Here is a 25,830-nt window from a genome sequence, read left to right as displayed (position 1 = left end):
TCAGTTGCTTTGGACAACACCCAGTTGGGAATAGGGACTGCAGAATCTTTCTAGAGAAACGCAAAGAACAGGAAATAAAAACAACTAAGCGTATTCCCTATGGTGAGGCCAAAAAGATTTACATGGTCAAGCAGCCTCCCATGTTTGCTACACCTTTTGTGTCCTTGCTTCAGAAGCCTACTCCGAAATCTGATGCTTCTATGCAAACGGAAGTGGGGAGTATTGGCACTAACACCTGCGCGTGTCAGTGCACTTGCAAGGCAGCAAGTGTTCCAACACCTGTAGCCCCACCCCTCATAATACCAAACAAAATTACTGTGGCCAACTTGAGGGAGCCCCAGGCACCTCCAATGGCTGAAGCTGTTCAGGTCAGCACGTCTATTACCACTCCTATTCCGGCTCAAGCAAAGCCTACAAAATAGCGGAAAGCTACTGTAAAGCAGCAAGAGGAGGTAAAATCAAGTGGTAAACCATCCGACCATGTCGATGTCCCCAGTGCTGATGGAGTACGTGGTATGTGTGGGGCAATCATCTCGACCCACAACTGCCCCTCCACCTGCTGCTGTCTCCCCACCCTGGTGGAGAGACAGGATGAAGGTGTTACCCCGTGATAAATGGTTCCCATACTTCTGTGGAATTTGCAGGGGTTCAGGATGGATGAGGAGGTACTTCGTCTGCTCTCTCAAGGTAGACTCCTGTGTCTGTGTCTCTGTCTCCAGGAGACTCTTTTCCATCAATCGTACACCCTTGAGCTTCGGGGCTATGTTCTCCACAGAGACGACAACCTGAGTGGAGAGAGAGCTAGGGTAGGAGCAGGTATTTGTGTCAATACCGACTACCACTCCTCACCTCTCTCCCTTACAATGAATTTACAAGCAGTTGCCATATTGGTGATCTTGCGTCATCCATTGACAATACGTTGCTTGCCTTTACCTGCCGCCACATGATGTGCTCGACGAAGAGGCTCTTAGTGACCACCTTACATAGCTCCCCCACCACCTCATCATCTGTGATGATGTTTGGTTTGTGGGGCACTCAACTGCGTGGTTATCAGCGCCCGTACAATTATCCAACCTTTGCTCAGTCCAATTTCGCCACTTTCCTGGATGATGATGAAATGATGAGGACAACACAAACACCCAGTCATCTCGAGGCAGGTGAAAATCCCTGACCCCGCCGGGAATCGAACCCGGGACCCCGGGCTCGGGAAGCGAGAACGCTACCGCGAGACCACGAGCGGCGGACTCTCATCATCTGTGGTGATTCTAATGCACACAGTATACTTTGGGGCTTTGCAACTACCTGTCCCGGGGAAGAGCAGTTGAGAGGCTTCTGAGGTCATTGTGTGCGTATTTGCTAAATGCAGGACAGATTACGCACTTTTGCACTGCAACTGGGTCGTTCTCTGCCACTGAGATGGGTGCTCCGTAGAGCAGATTGGAACCACCTTGTCCCTTGGTGGAGTGATGAATGCCGCTCTGCAACCAGGACTAGGCACACGGCTCTGCGTAAGTTCAAGTGTAAGCCAACTGCAGAGAATCTTGCAGCCTTCTGGGTGGCGGTGCAAAGTGTTGATTGTTTGAGAGAGCAAGAAGAGGTCATGGCAACAGTTCCTAAACACCATTAATCGTTCCACAAAGAGTTCTGTTGTATGGGAGACCATCAGGCGAATTTCTGGGAGAGGTGGGAGGTGCCCCATGGCTGCTGTAATGCAGAATGGCACTCTCCAAACCAATCCGCAAGACATTGCCCAGATGATGGCGGCCTATTTTGCCACAGTTACTACAACTGCCAGTCAGGGTCCAGGTTTCCAGCACCATAGAGCGGTTGCTGAGAGGAGCAGTTTGGACTTCCGGTCTGCCTCTGATGAAGATTACTACTTGGAGCCGGATTCTGCATTAATACATCCCCCAGTCACTATAGAATTCATTACAGTTTGCTGCAGCACCTCACCAACCAAAACAAAGGTACCCTCCTCGCACTGTTTAATGCCATTTGAGCATCAGGTCACTTTCCCAACTCGTGGTCAGTTTCTTTCCTCTTTTAAAATTTGGGAAAGACTGTACGTGCCCGAGTAGCTATCACAACGTTGCGCTCACTAGCTGCCTGCGGAAGACCTTGGAGTGGATGGTCAACTGCTGCCTTGTCTGGATGTTAGCATCCAGGAAACTCCTTAGTTGCTTTCAGTGTGGGTTCAGGAGGTATTGCTCCACCTTTGATAACTTGGCCCTCCTGGAGGCAGCTATACAACAACAACAGGCTTTCCTGTGTTGACATTGCCTTTTAGGTATATTTTTTGACATCGACAAGGCCTACGATGCTACTTGGAGTCATCTTATTCTCAAGCAGCTTCATGACTGGGGTTTTCATGGTTGTCTTCCCATTTTTATTCGGTCCTTTCTCTCGCTACAGTATTTTTTATACCGAGTCGGTGACGTTCTCTCTGATGGCTTTGAGCAGAAGAACAAAGTCCCTCAAGGTAGTGTGTTGTGTGTTAAGTGTGACTGTCTTTGCCGTAATTATTAATAATATTATGTCAGCAGTGCAGAGTCCTGTCCAGTGTTCTTTGTTTGCGGATGACTTCTCTGTGTTTTTTTCTTCTTCCAAGCTTGCCACTACAACACGTCTGTTGCAACTCACTGCCGGCCAGTGTGGCCGAGCGGTTCTAGGTGCTTCAGTCTGGAACCGCGCGACCGCTACGGTCGCAGGTTCGAATCATGTCTCGGGTGTGCGTGCGTGTGTGTGTGTGTGTGTGTGTGTGTGTGTGTAGGGGACTGATGACCTCAGATGTTAAGCCCCATAGTGCTCAGAGTCATTTGAACCATTTTTTGCAACTCACTCTTAGACATTTGGATGAATCGGTGTAGAAGAGTGGTTTTAAGTTTTCAACCAAGAAGTCTGTGTGTTCTTTTTAACCATTCTCGTTCCATTTTAAACTTTCCTGAGTTGAGGATGAGGGACAATTACATAGACACAGTGAGGTTTCTGGGTCCCATATTTGAGAGCTAACTTACATGGTTGCCACATCTTAAGGACATGAAGAAATGGTTGCTTAAGGCTCTCAGTATTTTAAATTGGCTTAGTCACACTACATAAGGAGCAGACAGGACTTGTCTGGTCCAGTTTTATAGGGCCTTTGTGTGATCTCAGCTCGATTATGGGTGCACGGTCTGAGAGACCTCCTTATTTGAAAATGTTGGACATGGTGCATCATGAAGGCATTCAATTGGCCACTGGGGCATTCAGAACAAGCCCCATACCAAGCTACTGTGCAGAGGCTGGTAAACCGCCACTTCACATTAGTGACTGGTGTGTACGGTGCACCAGATATATAAAACACTGTCCAAGCCATACACACCTGCATACCGTACCATTGCTTGGCTTCCACTGGCATGGCTTTTTCATACCTGGCAATGAGCAACGAGCCCTATGGGATTCGCACCCAGGATTGCCTTTTAGAAATGTATGTGGCTGGTCTTAATGTTTTATGTCTAGGTTGGAGCAGATTTCCACCTTGGCTCCTCCAGAAACCCAGACTGTGTCGTTGATGTTTCACTACTGATGCCCCTGCTTCAATGTAGGTCCACACATCATTTTCTACCCTTTGTTACTTGTGTTTCACTTTAGGTTTTATCTTTCTGTACTGGATATTTTACTGACACTCGTCTCAATCTGCTTTTGCATGGGCACTAAAGACCTTGCCGCCATGCACCCATATCACCATCTCCATTCCTCCAAATGGGATCTCTACTAACTTTCCTCACTTGCTACGAAAAGGATGGCAACACAGTTTTGAACCACATTGTTACTAATGAAGAGACTTGTTACTAATGAAGAGACTTGGGTTATGCATAAAGTCAGGAAGCAGAACCAGTGAATTCAATGATATCATTCTAAACAGTCATACAAAGCAATATGCATAATGTACAAATGTGTAAGTACAGTATCCAATTCGAGAAACATGATCACAGTTTCTGTATTGTAAGCTGCTTCTCATATCTATAACACGATTTCATAAACATCTCTATGGCCACACCTCTTTACAGTTCTATAGACGGCTATAATTTCTGCCTAAAGCTGTTGTTGCTCAGTTGAAAGCTGTCAAAAGCACTGCCATATGTCGGGGATTTCTTTAAGTTGACTCAACGGTAAAAGTATCTTAGTGGTAAAGAATAAATATATTAAAACTTCACGCATAATGTGGTATTTGCAGTGTTAGACATCATATCTCTTGAACTGTGTGTTGTACAATGATATATTTGTGTAGGTACATTCAGCAGCTTGTGTGGATACTGTCAGTGAAACATGTTACAAATAAAGTTACTAGCAAAGAAGTAATAAATTCAAACGTCATGCGTGACATAACAGTTCCTCAGGCATCTCAGTGTTTGACGTCATATCCTCTGAACTATGGTAGGCAGCATCATGCTTCTTTGTAGTACTGCTCGCCCACATTATTTTGCTTTGATGAAGAATTTGCTTTGGCAGTTTAAGTGATAAGTTTCTGAACGGGAAAGCTCTATGGAAATGACAGTGAACTGAAAGAAGACATCGGTGTTCTGGTTCAACAAATTGGTGACAACTGAATATGCAGAAGGCTTATGAAAGCTTGTTGAGGACGATGAATAATGTGTGAATTTAAATGAAAACGTATGTAGAAAAGTAACTAAGACGCAAAAATATGGTGTAAAACAATGTAAGAAAAGTTATCTTAAATAAAAATATCTGGAGAAACAAATGTTCTTTTCTTTTAGAATGGCCCTCTTGGGTTTCATTTTGCTGTTCCTCCCACACAGACCAGAAATATTTACACATTCTGTTAACACAGGGTTGGAATACCTAGTTCACCTTTCTGAAACTTGCACTGTCGTTTCGAGGCAGCTCTGATTATTGGGCGACTGTATCGTGATATTTTCAATGACCAGTCATCGGTGTGGGCTGCACCTTTTTGTAGTTACCACACAGATACAAATCAGAGGTCAGGACTGGTATCACTGTGGCACTGAGCTGAATGAAGGTTTCCTATCTTTGTCATCAAACACCAAATAACGATCTACCCGTTCCATCCAGTTCAGCAGTGCTTCACTGTTCTTATTGCAGCATGTCCTCTGGTGCCATTTTGACTAAGAACATTAGCCATTAATCTTCAAACTGGTCGTATTTAACAGAGTAGGTGCAGTCTCTCATTTTCTGATACTATATGGGAAAGGAAAAGCTACTGCATAGATATCTAAATGTACCAAGAGACCTATCATTTATGTCACTGCTCTCAAGTTCCCAAATCTACCTTCTGTGTTATGATACAAAATTGGTTTCAGCATGGGACCTGTCCAATTTGTAGAAAGACTCTTGGAGAAGATATTGAGGAGATTTCTACTACACCTAGTAGCCCTGTATCCAGTATGGCCTCAAGTTTAGCTGCACTGATAAGGTAACTAAAATAAATGTTAACCTGTTTTGTTTATACTGTATATATACATATATTTGTGCTACAAAGAACCTGAAAATTGTTTAACTGATTTTAAGCGTAGTCATTTCCTGCTTTTTCACTTTGTAACTTAGGAAAAAAGCGCACACACACACACACACACACACACATGATATCTGGATGTTGAGCAATTATTCTTCAGAAGTAGAGACAAGAAATAGTATCTGTTTATGTTATCACACACTTATCTGCTGAAAGAGAATAAATGCAAAAGCTGAGTAAATGTTTGAAATATTAACTTCATGCTCTGAAGAACAATGCAATTCAGTAGACCAGCAGTCCCACTACTTTTCATGTGTGTCTCCAGCAGTTTATGTTAGTTATCCATCCTCTTTGTTGTTATTTGTATTTTGTCATTTAATGAGTTAACTTTCACGTTTGCTCCGTTTTGTTAATAGTAACATATGATGAGGGATGTCATTTCGAATGTGACTTGCATGAAGAAATTGCAGGGCTGTTAATTTTTGAAGTTCCATAGTTCGGCATGTCCACCTCTCCCCCTCCCCCTCCCACACGCACATGCACCATTGGGAAAGTTCTGGCTTGACATTGGTTGATCAGTAACAACATTGAATTTATAGGGAACATCACACAAGTTTGTGTTTTGTTTGATAATGATACAAATTGTGAATGGAATACAGAAAATTTAATAAGTCAGCCACTTGACTTCACTTGCATTTTTCTACAGAGCATACTGGTTTCCACATCAGTTACCACTAGACTATGGAGTTAGTGGAGTTCTTGTGTTTTGTTCTATTAAGTTACAGTCACAGTCACTTTACAAACTTTAAGATCATGTTATCATTTGTATAAGATGTATTTTTTTCCATTCTACAGAGCTGGCAATGAGTCTATGGGAGGTCGAAATTCATTGGGTTCATCATCTGGGACATCCACGTCCAGCAGTAGTCGCAGTACTCATCCATCAGACTTCAACATGGATTTAGAATTTGATTAGCCTTGAAGTACCTGTTTCTTGAATTAAACTTTAATCCCACTCATAAACTCATAGCAAATGAAGGTACTGTTGTTTGTTTAGAAATGAATAAATTGGATGTACCCAGCAAAGTGCTCAAATTGATGTATAGTAGTTATTTATGATAGCTCTTCCCATATGGAGATGTTTAGTCCCCATCATTTTGGAAAGTATACTTTGTGTGTATCATAAATTTCATTATTAGCTTGCTTAACATGCCTTTTTGCTGCTTGAGTATTTGTGTGGGACAACACTATTAAAATTTCATTTTGTAAGATACTCGCTAAATAAGTCACTCTGTTGTCAAGAACAGTAACCAGAACCTGTAGCGATTCTTACATGAACATGTGAGAAATTGACATAAGGGTGATTGATTTCACTTTCGAATACTGGCATCATGATGATACAGTTACAGTATTTATATTTAAAATATTATCATTTATGAACATTCAGAGGATGCAATAATGCTACATTTGGACATCAATAATTTGAATCGTTTACATGGCAGAATATTTCTTCTCCTATTTACCAGTGAGTGCTGCACAATCCCACCACTTACTTCGTCGTATATAGTTATAAAAAAAAAAAAAGCTTTGTGAGAATTGTCACACAACAAAAATTAACCTGATGGACATTACCAAACATCTAAAATTTTAATTTTTTAAGTTCAATAATCAGTGGATTAAAGCTAGCTTTAATAATTGGAGCATATCTGCATATTTCTTTTGGCTGTAAATATCAGACTTGCAGATTCATGCACTGCTGAAACAAAAAAAGTGCAACAAACTTTTGGTTTTGGTGACCTGCTAATTAAAGGAATCTCAACTCAAATGTAGAATACTGAGATTTCCATTATTTGAATATAAAACATTTTATTATTGTCACAGCACTTATCAGTTATCTGTACATATGGTGTATACAGCATATAACATCGAAAGTTTACATAAGTTAATGGGTGAATATTTGTAAAATTGTCACTGTAAAAATATTGCTTTACTTTATACATTGCTTTGCTGTAACCAAAATAAAAATAATAAATGATATCAAACATATATTTTAGTAGACTCCTTCCAAAATGTATATATTTTCTCACAAACTTAAATCCTCATCATTGAATTCATTTTCTCTTTCAAATACATTCATCTTAGTTGCTGCCAAATAATTTCCTTTCCCTGATGAAATGCAAGTTAAGGTCATTGTCTTTTCTGGTTTGCTTCGAGTATTATCAAAATTTAAAGCAGTATCAATACTCTCAGCAGAACCCTCTGACCATGTTAAAACATTCTTTTTGTTAGATTCATTTACCCGAAGCTTCTTAGATGACACTTGTGAAGAGGTAAGGCTCCTGCCGAAATTTACTAAAGAAGTCAAATTTAATGTCTTAGTAGCTGGCTGTTTATGATGTTCTTCTAGAGTTTTGTTACTGCTTGGAGATGCCGAGTCTTCTAAACATACCTGCATTTGTTTAGGCGTTTCCAGCTGAGAGTGCAAGTCTCTGCGTTCTGATGTACAAGGTTTCTCACACTGTGCTTCATTAGAAAGAGTTTTCACCTGTTCACCATCAGATCTTTTGTAACCAAATTCTCTCTCTAATACTTCCCTGCTGATGCAGTTGTGTGAGGGAATGTTGGGATGCAATCTGTCTTCATCTTTATTTACTAAAGGGCTGTTGTTATGGGTCTTTTCTGATTGTGTGTTATGAACATCTTCCTCGTCCACCTCAGTATTATCTGGAACTGAAGGATTTACTTTACTCTTCTTCACTGCACTGGTTTTGTTTTGATCTTGTATATCACCAATTTTTGTTTGTAATAATTTCCTTTTAGATTTTATTCCTGCAATTTTTGATTGATATTCTGCTGTTTGGCAAGCATTTTGTACTTTTGTTTTTCGAATATCATCAAACACTTCTGTTAGCCTCTGGGAGACTGCTAGTGACTCTAATGTTGGAAATGCATATTTCCTTGAAGGCCCTCTTATGGGACTAGAAGGTGCATTGTTTTGTGCACGTGTTTTATTCTCACACTCAACTGCATGATGATTACTGCTATGTGGCTTAGTGTGTATGGAATTATTCTCTGTGTAAAAATCCTTGTGCACATTATTGAGTGATTTGAGTTCTTCTGTCAAAATAGCTTCCAAGTTCAACTGCCGCAAAATCAGTGTGGCTGAAATTAGGAAGAACAAACAAAAAGATTGCAGTTGTAAATCAATGTTCTGTTATAAAAGCAGAAAGGTAAATTATTCTCAGGTGTCATGAACACAGGAGACTTATTTTTCTACATTCACATCTGATCTCTACTGACACGTTCATGGATATTTACTGAGTGTTAGGGACCTGTGGTCTCCAGTTGCTCTTTACAGAGGTAATAATTTATTTGGTGTGTCAGCAAAAATAATTTTTTTGTTAAAATATCTTTACAACAGTGAAAGAGCCTATGAAATGCAACATCCTTCAGAGACATAAGCACTGTTGCTTGTTGCTATGGAAACAGTTCATCAGTGTCACTAAGCTACTCTTCCACTGCATTAAGTGAACCCATACAGGAAGTGCACATTGGCTGACTCATTATCAGTAAAACTATGTAACACTGACAGAAAAACAATTCCAAGAAGTACTGAAAGCAAGATTGAGGGTGAAGAATTAATTGGCATTGCTGTGGTTAACTGTTCGCAGAAAAACAGTACATACCATTGGTATTTGCACTGATGAAAACAGGGGTAAAAATCAAAACAGTTAATCTGTGATGAGCCACCAGAGACCATGCATCCCTTATACCAAAATCCTCTGAAATTTTTCAGTGGAGAGTTTGGATTCATCCTCTATACTGTTTCCAATACTTCCCACCAACAACAGTAAAGCATATCTAGAATTTTAGGCTACAGCCTCCATTAGTATGACAACAGTAAAGTGAAACATCTTAAAATTAGAGTATATTTTATTTAAGATTTAACAATTTTGGTTCAATTTGCGCTACTAAACTTCTTGAATCCAAAAGTTCAAACAATCCAGAAATACTAAATAGATAAATATTAAAGATTCAATCTCATTATAAACATGGAATTTTCACACAACACAAAAAGGAGAGGGGTGGGTAGAAGATATGAAGGCCCCCTCTCTATGCGTAGTTTACATATTAATATTTAAGTCCCCTTAGTTGCATGGTTTGTCTGCATGCCCATAACAAGAAAGGTAGGACAACTTTGATCATAAATAAAAAGCACAAAATTGTGGATGTTCTACAACATTGATCGCGTTATGAATGTGCAAATTTTACTAGCGTCTAATCATCTAAGCATAAATAAATACTATACATAGAATTTCATTCAGTCCACAGCCACTGCTGTCTATTTTGGAGACACAGAGGTAATTCTATCTGATACTGCGGTGTATATTTAAAAACAAAGATGATGTGACTTACCAAATGAAAGTGCTGGCAGGTCGACAGACACACAAACAAACACAAACATACACACAAAATCCAAGCTTTCGCAACCAACGGTTGCCTCGTCAGGAAAGAGGGAAGGAGAAGGAAAGACAAAAGGATATGGGTTTTAAGGGGGAGGGTAAGGAGTCATTCCAATCCCGGGAGCGGAAAGACTTACCAACTGACCTGCCTACACTGTGATGCATTCTATGTGGGAATGACCAGCAACAAACTGTCCATTCGCATGAATGGACACAGGCAGACAGTGTTTGTTGGTAATGAGGATCACCCTGTGGCTAAACATGCCTTGGTGCACGGCCAGCACATCTTGGCACAGTGTTACACCGTCCGGGTTATCTGGATACTTCCCACTAACACCAACCTGTCAGAACTCCGGAGATGGGAACTTGCCCTTCAGCATATCCTCTCTTCTCGCTATCCGCCAGGCCTCAATCTCCGCTAATTTCTAATTTCAATCTGCCGCCGCTCATACCTCACCTGTCTTTCAACATCATCTTTGCCTCTGTACTTCCGTCCCGACTGACATCTCTGCCCAAACTCTTTGCCTTTACAAATGTCTGCTTGTGTCTGTGTATGTGTGGATGGATATGTGTGTGTGTGCCAGTGTATACCTGTCCTTTTTTCCCCCTAAGGTAAGTCTTTCCGCTCCCGGGATTGGAATGACTCCTTACCCTCTCCCTTAAAACCCATATCCTTTTGTCTTTCCTTCTCCTTCCCTCTTTCCTGACGAGGCAACCGTTGGTTGCGAAAGCTTGGATTTTGTGTGTATGTTTGTGTTTGTTTGTGTGTCTGTCGACCTGCCAGCACTTTCATTTGGTAAGTCACATCATCTTTGTTTTTAAATATATTTTTCCTTCGTGGAATGTTTCCTTCTATTATAACCGTATCATTGATACTGCGGTGTGTCATATTAAGTTACAACAATGGCTGTGAGCAACATGTGGCTGTATCAGATATGGTTAATTTTTGTCCCGTGATTATTTTGTGACTGATTTCCGTGTTTCCAGATGGATTGGTTATTCCAAGGACACTATAATTAAGAAATCAAACTTGAGATGGATGAAAGTTCCAGTTTAAGATTTTATGCACCAGAATTAAAAACATTGTGGGAACACACAACAGAATATTGTCACAGTCACTGGAAAACAAGCACTAACCAGTGTGCATTGCAAGTGTCATGAGCTGCATGGGTGTAAATTATGGTGTGTTGGCAACCATACCTCACAACCTGGTTGGAATGCAAGCTGTAAGTGTGTTTAAGACCATTGCTTGGGGCCTCATTATGAAAGTGAATTTATCAATCACTGCAATTTTGTATAGGGGAACTATCAGTCCACTAATAGATATATTTACTGTACTCATCAGAGGAGCAGTAGTCACAAGATGCAAAGATATCCCTATGTACTACACTTTATTTTCCCTCCACTGTAACACAATGCTTTTTGTTTTGTAGGGAAGACCCAATAATTGCATGGAGGGGACAACATTTTAACCAGGGCCTTTGTTGAGATTTCTGAAAATATGAAGGTTCCCTGTTTTAGTGTGTTAAGAGAGAACTGTGGACTAGAGATGTAAATGGTTTAGGAAAATCATATTCCAGTTTATCTGCCTATAAGGTGTTCCTCAAGGGCCTGTGTGAGGTGGCGGCACTTTTCAGTGATACAAAAATATTTTTGGTTGAGATAACACATGCTTCAGAATGGCAGCATTGGCTTGCCAGGAAAAAAAATTGTTCCATCTGTTCATCATATTAATGATCTTGATAATCAATATTATCTTTAATTATAATAATCCTCATTTCCAGCAATATAAAACTATTCTTGGTATGAGCAGTTGCAATCACAAATCTATATTAACATTTGAACTCCTTGGATTTTAACCCTCATAGAAAAATATGTACAAGGCATATTCCAAAAGCAAGGTCTGGTGACCAATATTTAACTGATGAAGTTTATTGTACGCAGTGCTGTCTGCCGACTATTTAGGAAACTACCACAGTGTTTGTTTGATTCAGTAGTTGTTTGCAGTCTGCTCTCACAGACTGGCAATGCCCAGCACAATTGTAGATCCTGCCACTTGTGAAGAAAATGGTGTTAAGAATTACAAAATGGCCTCCCAAATGTTAACGATGAGCAGCGGAATAGCAGGCTCAATATTGAGACCAATAACATAGTTGATCAAGTAAAGCAAAAACTTTAATCGGCAGCTGACTGTTAGTGGTCTGGCTAATGAATTCCAAAATGTTGCTCGAACCTCGATTTATAAGACTGTCACATACTGTGCGCAAGATGTGTTCCTTTTCCACAATATTATGTGTGATGAGATGTGGATATCATACACAAATGCAGAATTGGAACAACAGTCAATGCAGTGGCACCATTTGTGTCCACTCAAACCAAAAAAAGTTTAAGCAATCTCCATTCTTGATTAAAAAATGATGGCTACGAAATATATTGTGAAATGCTAATGAAAGTGAAGTGTGCAATCCAAAATCAAGACAGCTGGAAATTGTTAACTGGCATTATCTTCTGTCATGACAATGCACGTCCACACAACACTGCCAAAACCAAGAAGATTCAAGATTTTCCTTGGGAACTTTTTGAGCACCCTCTGTACTGTCTTGACCTTACACCAAGTGACTATTTCCTCTTCTTTGGTTCAATACCCAGGTGGCATACTTCTATGCAGAGTGCAGTGTTACAGAAAGTCTATAGATGTGAATGGGGATTATGTGGAAAAGTAAAGTAGATATTTAGTAAAATATTGCTGTCAATAAAACCTTTTCTCAGGTGCTTATATATAACCAGATGGATCTTAATTTTGGAATATACCTTGTAACAGGGGCAAGAATTTGTAGGTGTACCTCTATAAGGTATGTGAAGCTCAGTCACATTAATGCTGCTGTGAGGAACTACATCTCAGAACCAAACTATATACAAAGGAGACTAGTATTTGGTGGCGCCTTTCTTGGACAGAGTTCTTCCAGAAGCATGCATAACAGATTCAGTGCCTCAATCTGTGACCTACCTTAACCACAGATTTTCGACTTACCTTATCATACTAGCCCCTGCTTTAGGATGGTGACTGTAAGTTGACAGGTAATAGAATATGCTCATTGAAACTCAAACTTTATGAAGCAATTTCGTAGTAGGATTGATATGCATAGCTAGTCTCTTGGAAGTGGTGAGATACGGTATTCATAATTGTATTGTATGTAAGATGAGGTGTGATTTATACTGGGAGTGAGGTGTATATTCAGCTGACAGCCCAAGATAGAGACGACATCTCTTTTTCTAATAAAGTCAGTTGGATGAAATTTTATTAATTGGAAACAAATGATATAATGGGCCAGGGGCACTGAAGGGATACAGGTTCACACACCTACGAGTTTGTGAACCCAATATTCAGTGGAGAAGTTCTTTGCAACTACATATGACTTGACACTTCGTGGCAGATTAAAATTGTGTGCTAAATTGGTATTCGAACCCGAGGTTTTTGCTTTGCGCCGGCAAATGCTCTACTTGAGCGAGCATGACTCACGACCCATCGTCAGCTTTATATCTGCCAGTATCTCATCACCTACTTTCCACACTTTACAGAAGTTGTGAGGACATGTGAGTCATGCTTCCATAGCTCAGTTGGTAGAGCACTTGTCTGTGAAAGGTAAAACTCTTGGGTTTGAGTCTCAATCTGGCACATTGTTTTAAACTGACAGGAAGTTTCATATCACTGCACACTCCGCTGCTGAGTGAAAACTCATTCTGGAAGCATATGCCTTGTCTGAGCAGAACAGAAGCAAAATTGTCAGAGGGAAAGAAAAACATATTAGATATGTGGTACTGTCAATTAATTAGAGAAATGGGACCAGATGTAATATGAGTAAAAATGGCTTGGGGGGGAGGAATTCAAATCAGTACTTGGGATATGGAATATGCTATCTGAATGTCTTCAAGTATAAGCAGAACAATTTGATAGCTACGTAGATAATCCAATTAAAACTGAGAATTTTAATATTTTTTGCACTAATCTACAGTTCTCAGAACAAACTTACATATGTCAAGAAAAGCAGTAAATTTGGCACCTTATATGAGTCACATTATACTACTCTTCTCAAATTATCATCATCTTTAATTTTCAACTTAATTCCTATATATTCCTCACTCCCGCTGTACTGCCAAATGTGTGTTCTACATCTTTCTTTCCTTTAAGAGTTTTTTACTTTTTCCAACAATTAAACAAGTTTCTTGATTTCCCTATAATCCTTTTTCATTTTACCTCCAAGTTACATATGAAACTGGTGATCTAGGCTCTTAACAATGTTATGAAAAGGATGGATAGCTACTCACCCTAAAATGACATATGGAGTTGCAGAGAGGCACAACAAAAAGCCTCTTACACGTTGAGCTTTCAGCCAAAGCCTTCTTTACCACACTCATTCACACAAGAAAGTACACCCCTTGACACATGACCACTCTCTCTGACCACTACAGCCAGAATGCAACTGTTGTGTCAATTGTATTATGCATACCATCCTCATCGTTACCCTTACTGTTGGGGTGGCTGGAACACTTCCACAGAGTGATACTTGCATGGAGGCCCGGGCTCTTGCCGGGCTAACTGGCTTTTCACAGGTACAGCCACACTAAGAAGTCTAGCAGTTCAGTACAGCTACCTGTGCAAGCTGGCTCGCGCTCGCACCACAGCAGTGAGCAACCATGCATCGCTTTAGGGCGGCTCATTAATGTGTTTTGTGCCAAATTTATTTTTAAGACTCTTGTATTAATGTGGACATAATGAGAAATGGCAAAGAAATTCAACATCTTTTTTAATATTTTTATGGCGCAAAGAACATGGGCCAGCTAAGTGTGAAACAAGGTATTTCTTATGACTATTGCACCCTTATGATGACTGACATTTTAGGACGTAATTTAAATTGATAAACATAAAAATTCAGAATGTCAAAGAATATTACTTATTTTACTTTTCACTAAAGGATCAATGCCTGGTACCATCTTCTGAGTAATGTTAATTCGAAGCCATGCTCTTAAGTCTACCAATGAGCTGTTGTGTCCAGTTTTCGTTCTCTTCGTTATGTAAAAAAGCAGCATGTACATGTAAGTCTAAACAACATGATTGTAGCAGCAGACATTTAAAGTTGTGAAAATTAACATTGAAGAAACAGAAGTCAATGAGATTAATCTTGCTATGAAACTATAATCACCCAAACATTACACTTCATGTGTATAAGTTTTAGGGCAGCTGAGAATGCACACTGTCAGCATAACCCGAAAATTAGTGAAACTGCATGACCTTCTGCAAGCTGAAAGGCAGTTTATGGTAACTTAATTTAACTGCAGATTCATTCATTGAGTGTTCCTCTCCAGAAAAAGTAAAAAATGTATTTTCGTAGTGAAAATATTGGGAAAATTATTGAGATCTTTATTTCTCTGCTCCTGCATGATGAATACTTTCTTCAGTCACACCACTTAAAAGCCGCCCCCCCCCCCCCCCCCCCCAAAAAAAAAAAAAAAAAAAAAAAAATCTGCTTCTCGCTGTTAGCCTTCCACGTGTCCATAATCTTTTTCATGGATGCTATTGTAATGTAAACTGAATTTTTTTGTTGTGTTCAAAGTTTTGAAGTACATCAGTAGAACACTAAGTGTACGAAAATACCATCGCATACAATAAACATACAGAGTAGGCATCTTCCACTGAGACATTGATGTTAATGTTTCTTGACTGCTTTGAAGTTCCTAACCCGATCACTATTCTACTTTTTTAATGGGAGATTCCACCCTAAAATTTCAATTTTTTTCAAAACAAAATTTAATGTCTATTTCACATTCCGAAACGATTTGGCTATATTCAAATTACAAGTACGTCTAAGAAATGCTTGAAATACGGGCTGTAGAAGGGGCGTGTGGCACACTGAGAGATATCAAAGATAATTTTTGATACTACCACCATCAAAAAGAACCAGCTTTGCACCAAACTTGGCATAAGCTCAAACTGGGAAAAACGAGTTGCAGGATTTCCAGGAAAACCGAAGCGAAACAATTGGTAGTCAATACGTTGACTGTATAGATATAAATTTGAGGAATACAATGAAATCCTGTGGAATGCGGTCAACAAACTCCAAGGAAATAGGTACTGGCTTACAATCAGATATCCCTGACACTGTACCTCCTGAAGGAGACTGAGTAGGTTTCTTAATTCAGAAAATTAAAGAACAAGTCTACCTTAACCTTACAAGAAGCAGCCTCATATAAGCAAGAAGGGAAAGCATTATCATACTGGTGAATCTTAATGAGTATGTGTCATGTAGTAACATTCTTTTTTTGATAAAATGTTAAAATCCATTTTACAATAGATTTGTTGTTCTAAGCTCAGTGCCAACTTTTTTATCATAATTGTTCACCAATATGAATGAAATTTTTGCAGGAAGTAGTCTTGATGTGTTTGCTTACTTCTATACATTAATATTATCGAAAATCTAATTTGTTTATTTTATCATCACATTTATTTACAGAAAATTTAAGGCTGAAATTTGAAATAAACACTGCAAAAATTATTATTATTTCTCATAAAATGAATACACAGAACCGTTAAACTATGTCTAGAAGAAAGTACATAAAAAAATCCATCATAAGAAAATTGTGCTGTAAGTACCAAAAGTTGGTTTTCAAGTACACCATTAAAATCATATTAAAAAATTCAAAACTTGATAACATGTGACTTTATGGACTTCGAAACGTGGGTATTGCTACATCTTTATATAACAGACACAATTTTAAAATTTGGCAGCTATCAGCAAAGTAGGACAAAATTTAAGTTCTTGGGTGTAATTTCCCCTTAAGCATTACACAGTATATACTGTATGTTTGTATCTACGGCTATGCCGAACCTAATCATGGTCATTCCTCTGAAAGCAGCACATTGTTTGCACTTCTCCTGCACTACCAATCGACCATGCTGTGCTATGTAATGACACCCGACCGTCCCATTTTACCGTGAGCACTCACAACACGGGCAGCGAGCAAAGGTGACCTAGCTGCACCCTCAATAGGCCTGCTGTAGTGTACGACATGTATTACTAGAAATTAGTTTTAATGTATGTTCAAGGGTTGCAAAACTGATTAGTCACATTTTTATGATAATTTATTTGCCTTTGCTAGTTTCATGCTGGTTTACCAATCTTCTAACGGAAGTAGAAAGCATAGATTTCATTGTATGACATTTGCCTGCATTTCCTACCACAAAGATTTTGATTCTAAGAACTTCTCAAGGTGAATGCTGTGATTATTCTCTATAAAAAGTTTGGTCTTTGAGATGTCTTGTCAGTCTTCATTAGGGAATATTTTACAAATTTCAAGAGATATTTAGCCGACTTTGTTGTTTCCATGAAACGCCACGAGGAGGTATTCTATTTTCGTCCCCCATTAAATTTATTTACAAGATTGCCAATGATTATGTTAGACTACTTTTCAAAATTTACAAATGTTTCAATGCTTCCGATGTTTTCTACACTATTGCAATTTCAGTAAGTAGGCCACTCAGGTCAGAAATGATTTTAAGTTCCCATCAGTTTGGAGTTTCTTTAAAGCGTTTGCAATCGTTTTGTCAATCTTCATTGCTGACTTTTTCCTTCTGTTCCCATCAGGGTTTAAAATTAATCGGTCAAACTGGTGGCCATGGACTCTGCATCTTTTCAGAGATTTTTCACTGAAGAGTAAACATTCAGATAAACTTTTGATATTAACATGTTTATTCTTCGGTTCCATCGTTCTGGGATGCTAATAGTGTGATGGCACCTTCCACTGCAGTTCCACATCTTTCTTGGCAAACGTTTGTTATCGAGCCACTGGTCCACAAAATAGTCATTAAAGTCCTGAAGCTTTCGGTTTTCCGGGGTATCCAACATTTCCAAGGGAAGATGTCCTAGAACAGAATGCATCCTTATGTGGCGATGTATTTCCTCGTCTTCCTTGTATGCTGGAACGAGGCCATAACACTGTACTTGTTTCGATAAACATTTATTAAAATGATAATTGCAACCAACTATCTCTGTTCTAGGCAACAAACTGTTAGCTGCTTGGACGATGGCAATTCTGAAGTCCATCATCAGAGATGCAGAGGTCCATCCAGCCACATTAGTTTTAATAGCTTTAAAAAACATTCATATGTTTCTCGCTTTTTATATGGCACAAAACTTAACAATCGGAATGGTGTTAGTTTCCTCCCAGGAACTATTAAGGTCAGCGTGGAGTACAAACAACTGTCCAAACTGCTTGCTCGAATCTTGAACAATTTGTAGTTTGATAAACATGCTTTTCCCTTTTCGCTGACAAACACCAGTATTCTGGCGTTCAGTCCCCTGTTATCATCTACAAGTAAAAGATTGCTACCATCATTCATCAGCAAATTATTTTCTTGGTAGAATATTCCTCCAGAATCAGTGGGATCTAGCATATGTTTTCAGCTAATATGATGTAATGTTTGTTTCACACTTGTGTGTGATGGTAACAATGGTGCTAAGTCATAACCTCAATTCAAGAGATGCCCTACTTCTTCAACATAAACTAATGAAACTGTAGTGTCTGTTCCTTTGTGCTGACAAAATGTTATCGCACTTCATTTGCTGCTTCATCTGGGATACAAACATGGCTCCCTTGTCCTAAAACTGTGTCACTTTTTATGGATAGTCTTTCTTTGCATTTATTCTTTTTAAAGTTTACACAACGCCAGTGGGTCACTTCTTGTTTGTTTGTACAGTCCACTATATACTGATGGCTGTTGCAAATCAGTAAAGGCTTCCCGTTGGTGGTCTTGGTGAACTCCATTGTCGCAGCACTAAAACACGGAACACTTTGGCTTTCTTTCAGAGTTCAGCACTGCTGTTGACCTCTGACTGGCACACACACCACAAACTGGTGCGGGGACAGGGAACTTTGTACAGGAAACGGGCTTTCCCAGAAAATGTAACAGATAATGGCAGACAGGCCATGGTTACGTAATCGTTGAACACCCTGTCCACTACATGCAGTGTCCTAGGCTCCGTGTAAATGTCAATACATTTCCTCTCCGTACAAGTGCGTGTCTGTGCAAGTGTCACAAACTCCTGTTGTGCCTACTCAGTAACAATGGCCATTAAAATACAATATGCGTGAATAGCAACATAGTACACATTTTACAACACTGGGTGACCATTGTCATATGTGCTTTAGTTGGTTGTGCAGTAACATCTGTACTGTACATACGTAACTTGATGTTTCTTAATGTATTAATTCATACATTACAATGAGTGATAGAAGTAAGAAAGAGTTTATACCATTAAATGGCAAATTGGAGGTTTTGAAAAGACTAGACAAAGAAGAAACACGAAAAAAACTTGCTGCTGAGTATGGAGTCGGTGAAGTGAAAGCCGTAGATTGGTGTAGAAACAGTGACAAAATTGAGAAGTTTTCATCATACAAGTATTCTGTTTCATTATTTGAACAGCAGTCAATGGAAAAAATGAGTGAAGCTTGGTTTGTTTGGTTTACTCAACAAAGACAAAAAGGAAATTCAATTTCAGGGTCTATTGTACAAGATAAAACTGTATTTTTTAGAAATGAATGAAAGGAATGTGAGGACAATTTTACTGAAAGTTCATGATAGTTGCATAGGTAGAAGAAGCAATACAATTGAAATTTGTGGTGAAGAACTTTCTGCGGATTCTCAAACTGTTACACCATTTTGTGAGAAGTTAAGAAAAATTATACAAGAAGAAAATCGTACTTCTGATCTCTGTATAACTGTGATGAAACAGGGCTAAATCATGAAGTGCTTCCATCTAAGATTCTAGCCTCAAAAGAAGAAAAGGCTGCCCTAGGCTACAAAAAATGTAAAGAGAGGTTAACAGTTCTTGCTGCATCGAATGCAAGTGGAGACTATAAACTGAAGTTGCTGTTGATAGGGAAGTCTCCTAAGCCCAAAGCTTGAGAACGTATCACTGCTTCTGCACTGCCTTTTACATATGTGCACCAAAAATCTGCTTGGATGGACAAAAATATTTTAAAGAAGTGGTTTATCAAAGATTTTGTTCTAGAGAGCTAAGGATACATAAAGAAAAAGTTCTTGCCTTCCAAAGCAATATTAACGCTAGGCAATTTTTGTTCACATCTGATGAGGAAGAATTACAATGTGACTGTATTTGTGCATTCATCTTATTCCCTAACATGGCAGGTTTAATACAGCCTACGGAACACGATGCTTTGCAATGCTTGAAAAACAGGTATCATCATCATTTCCTTCAGACGCTTCTACAAAGAACAGAAGGTGAAGGAACAATCACGAAATTCCTAATGGAACCAGATTTTATGGAATGAAATGGGATACCTACAGTACAGACAAAGATAACCTACCAACGATAGAACTGATGAAAAACCTAGCTGGATGTGTAAAGCAAAAGCGACTGATGTTTCAGAATGGATGAAGAGTAATGAAAGGTCTGAAGTCACCAATCTTGCAATTGCTGAAATGATTAGTGAATCCACTGTAGACAGTGACGACGAGGAGCACGCGAAATGAGCACTTACTGGTGTCTGAAGCTGATAAAACTATGCAGACATTTTTGCACGATGTTCTAATATTCTTGAAGGGTGTGATACCTCTGGACACAACATCTTTTGTAACAGTACTCCACAAAACTGGCAGTAGAATCTTGTTTCACTTCTTTTACGATGCATTGCGCAAACTCTGCAAGGTCGTGTTGGACATTTCTATTTTCAACTTCCCTCAATAGTCCGAATAGTATATTCTTTCATATTCCTGGACAATCGACCAGGTGGATCATTAGCAGGTGCAAGTTTTGTATGTTGGGCTGCTTAGTATACTTCATAGTTGCTGCACCAACTTGATCACCACTTGTCCAGGCTCTTGCACTTCTTTTAGGAACTATACTGTATATCTGGATATAGGTTTTGTACACTTTGTATGGATTTATACAAACTACAATTTGTTAGCAACCTAACTACTTCCTTTGACCATTCATTGATTTTCTGCATTATCCCACAATACAAACGTTACTGATCAGATCTGTCCATGCCTTTCATAAATTTATTGTACATCACAATACATTTTGTTTGCTGTATGATTTCCACTTGTCATGATTTATACTAACAAAGAGATAGAGGGGCTGGCCAGTACTTACCTCAGCTCAGTACAGCCGATAGATACACATAAAACAAAACCGAAAATTTACGTTTCTAGCTTTCGGAACAAATGTTCCTTCATCGGGGAGGAGAGAGGGGAAAGAAAGGGAAGAAGGGAAAGGAGATTCAGTTACTCACAACCCAGGTTATGAAGCAACAGGGAAAGGAAAATAGGGAGGGTAGCAAGGATGGAGGCATGGTTGTCAGAGGGAAGCCAAAGATATTCTACTGTAAGTATTGTGCCAGCTTCAAACCAAAGAGGATGCATACAGAAGTAAAGAGGTATATAGTATAAAGATAAACACAACTATGTAGGATGAAAAGATGCGTGAATGGCTAAAGAGGAAAGGGAAAGAGGAGAAGACTGAAGAGTGAATGGGAGTGAGGTTAATTTCCTCCATAACCTCAAATCCTTTTCGAATCTGAATTTCACCTGGTTCTTCTCCAAAACCCAAGACACCTTCCTGGATGTTGACCTTCATCTTGTTGAAGCTCACGTCCACACCTCTGTCCATATCAAACCCACAAACAAACAACAGTACCTTCACTTTGATAGCTGCCATCCTTTCCACATCAAACGCTCCCTTCCCTACAGCCTAGGTATTCGTGGCAAACGTATCTGCTCCAGTGACGAATCCCTCAACAATTATACCAATAACCTGAACAGTGCTTTCCTCAACAAATTACTCCACCAGGGATATGACTTTCTCAAGCCAACCCCTGCAATTAGATCATCCCTTGACAAAATTCTCCCCACACCACCCAGAGTTGCCTTTCGTCGCACCCCCTAACCTCTGTAACATCCTTGTTGAACCCTACAATATTCCCAGACGACCTTCTCTACCCAGCGGTTCCTACCCCTGTAACCGACCCCGCTGCAAAACCTGCCCCATGCATCCCCCCACAACCACCTACTCCAGCCCCGCTACTGGTAAAACGTACAAAATTCAAGGCAGGGCTACATGTGAAACTACACATGTAATTTATCAACTGACATGCCTGCAGTGCACAGCCTTTTACATCGGCATGACAACAACTAAACTGGCTGAGCGCATGAACGGACACAGACGAACTGTCCGCCTAGGAGATGCCCAATACCCAGTAGCGGAGCATGCCCTCCAGCATAATTCTAGGGACCTAGGAACCTGCTACACCGTATGTGCCATTTGGCTTCTCCCACCCAACACCAGTCCCTCTGAACTGCGGAGATGGGAACTTGCACTCCAACACATCCTTTCATCCCGCCATCCCCCTGGACTGAACCTACGTTAAACAACCTCACTCCCATTCACTCTTCAGTCTTCTCCTCTTTCCCTTTCCTCTTTAGCCATTCACGCATCTTTTCATCCTACATAGTTGTGTTTATCTTTATACTATATACCTCTTTACTTCTGTATGCATCCTCTTTGATTTGAAGCTGGCACAGTACTTACAGTAGAATATCTTTGGCTTCCCTCTGACAACCATGCCTCCATCCTTGCTACCCTCCCCATTTTCCTTTCCCTGTTGCTTCATAACTTGGGTTGTGAGTAACTGGATCTCCTTTCCCTTCTTCCCTTTCTTTCCCCTCTCTCCTCCCCGATGAAGGAACACTTGTTCCGAAAGCTAGGAAAGTAAATTTTCGGTTTTGTTTTATGTGTATCTATCGGCTGTACTGAGCTGAGGTAAGTACTGGCCAGGCCCTCTATCTCTTTGTTAGTATTTGTTTCACATCTTTATATGAGATTTTCCATTAATCACTTGTCATGATTTCTTCTTCTTTTTTATTTTTCCTGTTGCCACCATGGACGTTTCGTGAATTGTTATATTTTTACCCCCCATTTTATCTTTCCATGCCCGCAGCAAAATTTCATCCTGTCTCCAAAGTTAGTGCCCCCTTTCTTTAGAGGTTCTGCTTGTAGACACTGATGGAGACCTCTATTGATTCATATGTACCACACTCTTGTTTTCCATTGTAAAAGGCCGACCACATGCTGCATCCAATGACGCATATGGGCTGAGGATGATACAGCAGCCGATTGGTACCATTTGGCCTTCATTGTCTGTTTGGATGGAGCTTAGTTGTTTGCACTGTTGTCTTGATAAATGTGATGCCACGTGCCAAGGTGAGGTGAAAGCACAAAGTGAATAGTGTCTTTAAGCTTTTTCCTTCCCCAGTGTGTATTTTCAGATTGGAGATATACGCACTTACACTTTCACAAACCATACGAACAAGCAAACCGTGGTGAATTTTTGAGGATTATATGTCCAGAAACAAAGCCGCCCTCTCCATACTATCATTGCTTCAGCAAGAGAAAGCTCTTGTTCAGTTCTGTATATGGTCTGAAATTTATTTATGAGGTACTTTAGCACAGCTTCAATTTTGTAGAGACTGTTTTCCTGGCCACTCTGTAAGAAATTGTCATTGAAATGCCACTAATTCTTTATCTGCTCAAATAAATTTCTGCTCATTAGTTTGCCAAAAATCGGTGTGTTTATTGAAGGACATGTTGACCAACAGTCCTTTAAATAGTTCTTATAAAGCTACTGATCTTACTGGGAAGGGATTTTACACCTGAAATTCCTTTAAATGTTTCTAAAATAATGGTCTTGTCCTTCTTCACCAACTTTTGCTGCCATAAACTTAGTTAATCGTTCACAATGGTCTCACTTTGGTTGATAATAGCCCTGTTATTTTCTTCTTCACTTCCACTACCGCTATCAATAACCTCAACTCTATCACTTGGAACTTCAGAACAATTGTCCGCAAACAGTTCAGCAAGAATCTCGTTTTCTATCAACCGTTTTCAAGCCTCAATGCACAAGGCGGTAAAACAAAAGACAAAAATAAATTCATACAATTCTTCACTGTAATGAATCTTTCAATTCATGTGCAACATTTTGTTAAATTGAAACAGTTGCTGGTATGAGCAACAGGTCCAAGAAAACGTGTGCAGGTCGAAAAACAGAAATTTATGGTATGTGTCCAAAGTAGTTGGAAGTGGAAACACGTAAATCTACGTGAGCTGCACGCAAAGTATTAAAGAGCCAGCCAAAAAATTTTGCTAATATTTTCCTTGTTATTTAATCCTATTTTGCCATTTTCATTCTTGAAAATAACTCTTCGTACTTGATACCCTTTAAGTGCTTGTTTAAAAAGTTTGGTTTCTTCTATTTCTATGAGCTTAGATTTTTTGAAGATTCCTATGATTTTCCAAATTACTTTTGATGTTTCTCTTGTTTCTTAATTTCTAATTCATATGAGAATGATGCTCATTGTATACACATGTCCAGTTTTAGTCATTTGTAAAGAGTTGAGTAAAATATATATATTAGGGAGACTTGCTTACCATGGTCCTTGTATTCCATTGTTGGATTGTCAGGGAAAGATGTATGAAGAGTATCCATTCCACTGATAAGAGCAGCACTTTGCATTGAGGATTCCATAAGTGCTATAGCTATTACTGCATCCTGCACTGTCACAGTTTCCCTAAACATCAACCTTGCATGAGCCTGTGATAGTCTGTAATGAGAGAGATTGTTCTCACTACCAGCTGGAATTAATATTTCAACAGTTAATGTGTGATTCTGTTACAAGCTGTGTGGCATCACATGTGCTATTTATTTCTAAATCTGTACAATATTACAGTTGCTGACAAGCTTACAATAAATTTAATTTTCTGCTTCCTTTTGGAACACATGAAACAGAATGAAAAAGAGTACTTGGAGGGGGGGGGGGGGGGGATTAATTTCAAGCAAATAAAACTGTAATAAAATCTTTATTATAAGTATATAGCATTCCAGGATCTTATTACTATTTATTCAGATTGCATGAAATTGAAAGTTAGTACTCAGCTACTCATATCATTGAACAGGGAGTGATTGAGGTGCCTCCTGTCTATTTTCTGACAGATCAATGAAGTCTTTGACAGATTTCCAGACATTTCATGCGCATTCTACACAGAATAGGGACTTGGTAGCATTTCTCATCATAAAACAAACTGTGAGTCCAATACATTATGTTTCCTTAATTAATTAATTATTTAGCCAGTAATTATATATATATGTTGTATTTTATATTTCTTTTTTCAAGTGAGACATTTCTTGTAGCTGCAAAGTAGATCAGACAACTCACATCTTTATTTAATAGAAACTCACCTTCTTGTACCAAAGCAAGCAAGAATACAATTACAAAATGAGTGAGTTACAAAATAACTTCCACATTACATGACGTGAAACTTGTTCTGGGAAATATAGGATGAGTAAGGCTGTTGAAGTGGATGATTTGCAAACTAATCAGATTTTAAAAAAATCTGGTACCATAAAAAACAAACAGCTGTTAAAGTTATTGGATAACGGTCTTCAAATCTGAAAGATACAAAAAGGGGGAGTGGGGGAGTGAAGAGCTAAAATTATAGCAATTTTAAATCCCAGAAAAGATATTGTGCAATTTCCCTTTTATTCAACTATCATAATGTGTTGGAGAGACTTATCTTGCAAACATTTCGAAAATACAAAATTGTTCTTGATTGTAGAACAAGTAGGCTTTGGGAAAGAGTAGAGCTGCATATTTCAAAAATTAGTTTGACACTTATCACACAGCCAGCAGGCTGCATCACATCAAGGAGGAGAATTCACGCTGCCTGTATACTGACAAATGCCCAGGTGTAATGATCTGTTTGGTTATGAAATGGAATGATCGCTTTAACGTGTCATCTTTATGGTAAGTAGCAACGTATATTTTCC

General features: G+C 39.2%; 2 protein-coding genes across 2 annotated transcripts in view; one reads left to right on the top strand and one right to left on the bottom strand.

Moving 5' to 3' along the window:
• LOC126095204 (E3 ubiquitin-protein ligase Iruka-like) overlaps positions 1-7,087 on the top strand; it is a 126,635-nt gene extending 119,548 nt beyond the window's left edge. Inside the window, exons 7-8 of the mRNA XM_049909937.1 lie at positions 5,319-5,431; positions 6,326-7,087. Coding sequence (XP_049765894.1) covers positions 5,319-5,431; positions 6,326-6,446 — 234 coding nt within the window. The 3' untranslated portion in view covers positions 6,447-7,087. The remainder of the gene's footprint in view (positions 1-5,318; positions 5,432-6,325) is intronic.
• Positions 7,088-7,310: 223 nt separating this feature from the next.
• The window catches only part of LOC126095199 (DNA helicase MCM9-like), a 152,632-nt gene continuing 134,112 nt past the window's right edge, over positions 7,311-25,830 (bottom strand). Inside the window, exons 12-13 of the mRNA XM_049909931.1 lie at positions 24,435-24,607; positions 7,311-8,632 (exon numbers count right to left, since the gene is read on the bottom strand). Coding sequence (XP_049765888.1) covers positions 7,554-8,632; positions 24,435-24,607 — 1,252 coding nt within the window. The 3' untranslated portion in view covers positions 7,311-7,553. The remainder of the gene's footprint in view (positions 8,633-24,434; positions 24,608-25,830) is intronic.

Source organism: Schistocerca cancellata, chromosome 8 (assembly GCF_023864275.1).
Source record: "Schistocerca cancellata isolate TAMUIC-IGC-003103 chromosome 8, iqSchCanc2.1, whole genome shotgun sequence".
Taxonomy (NCBI): Eukaryota; Metazoa; Arthropoda; class Insecta; order Orthoptera; family Acrididae; genus Schistocerca; species Schistocerca cancellata.
This window is presented reverse-complemented; position numbering and strand designations above follow the sequence as displayed.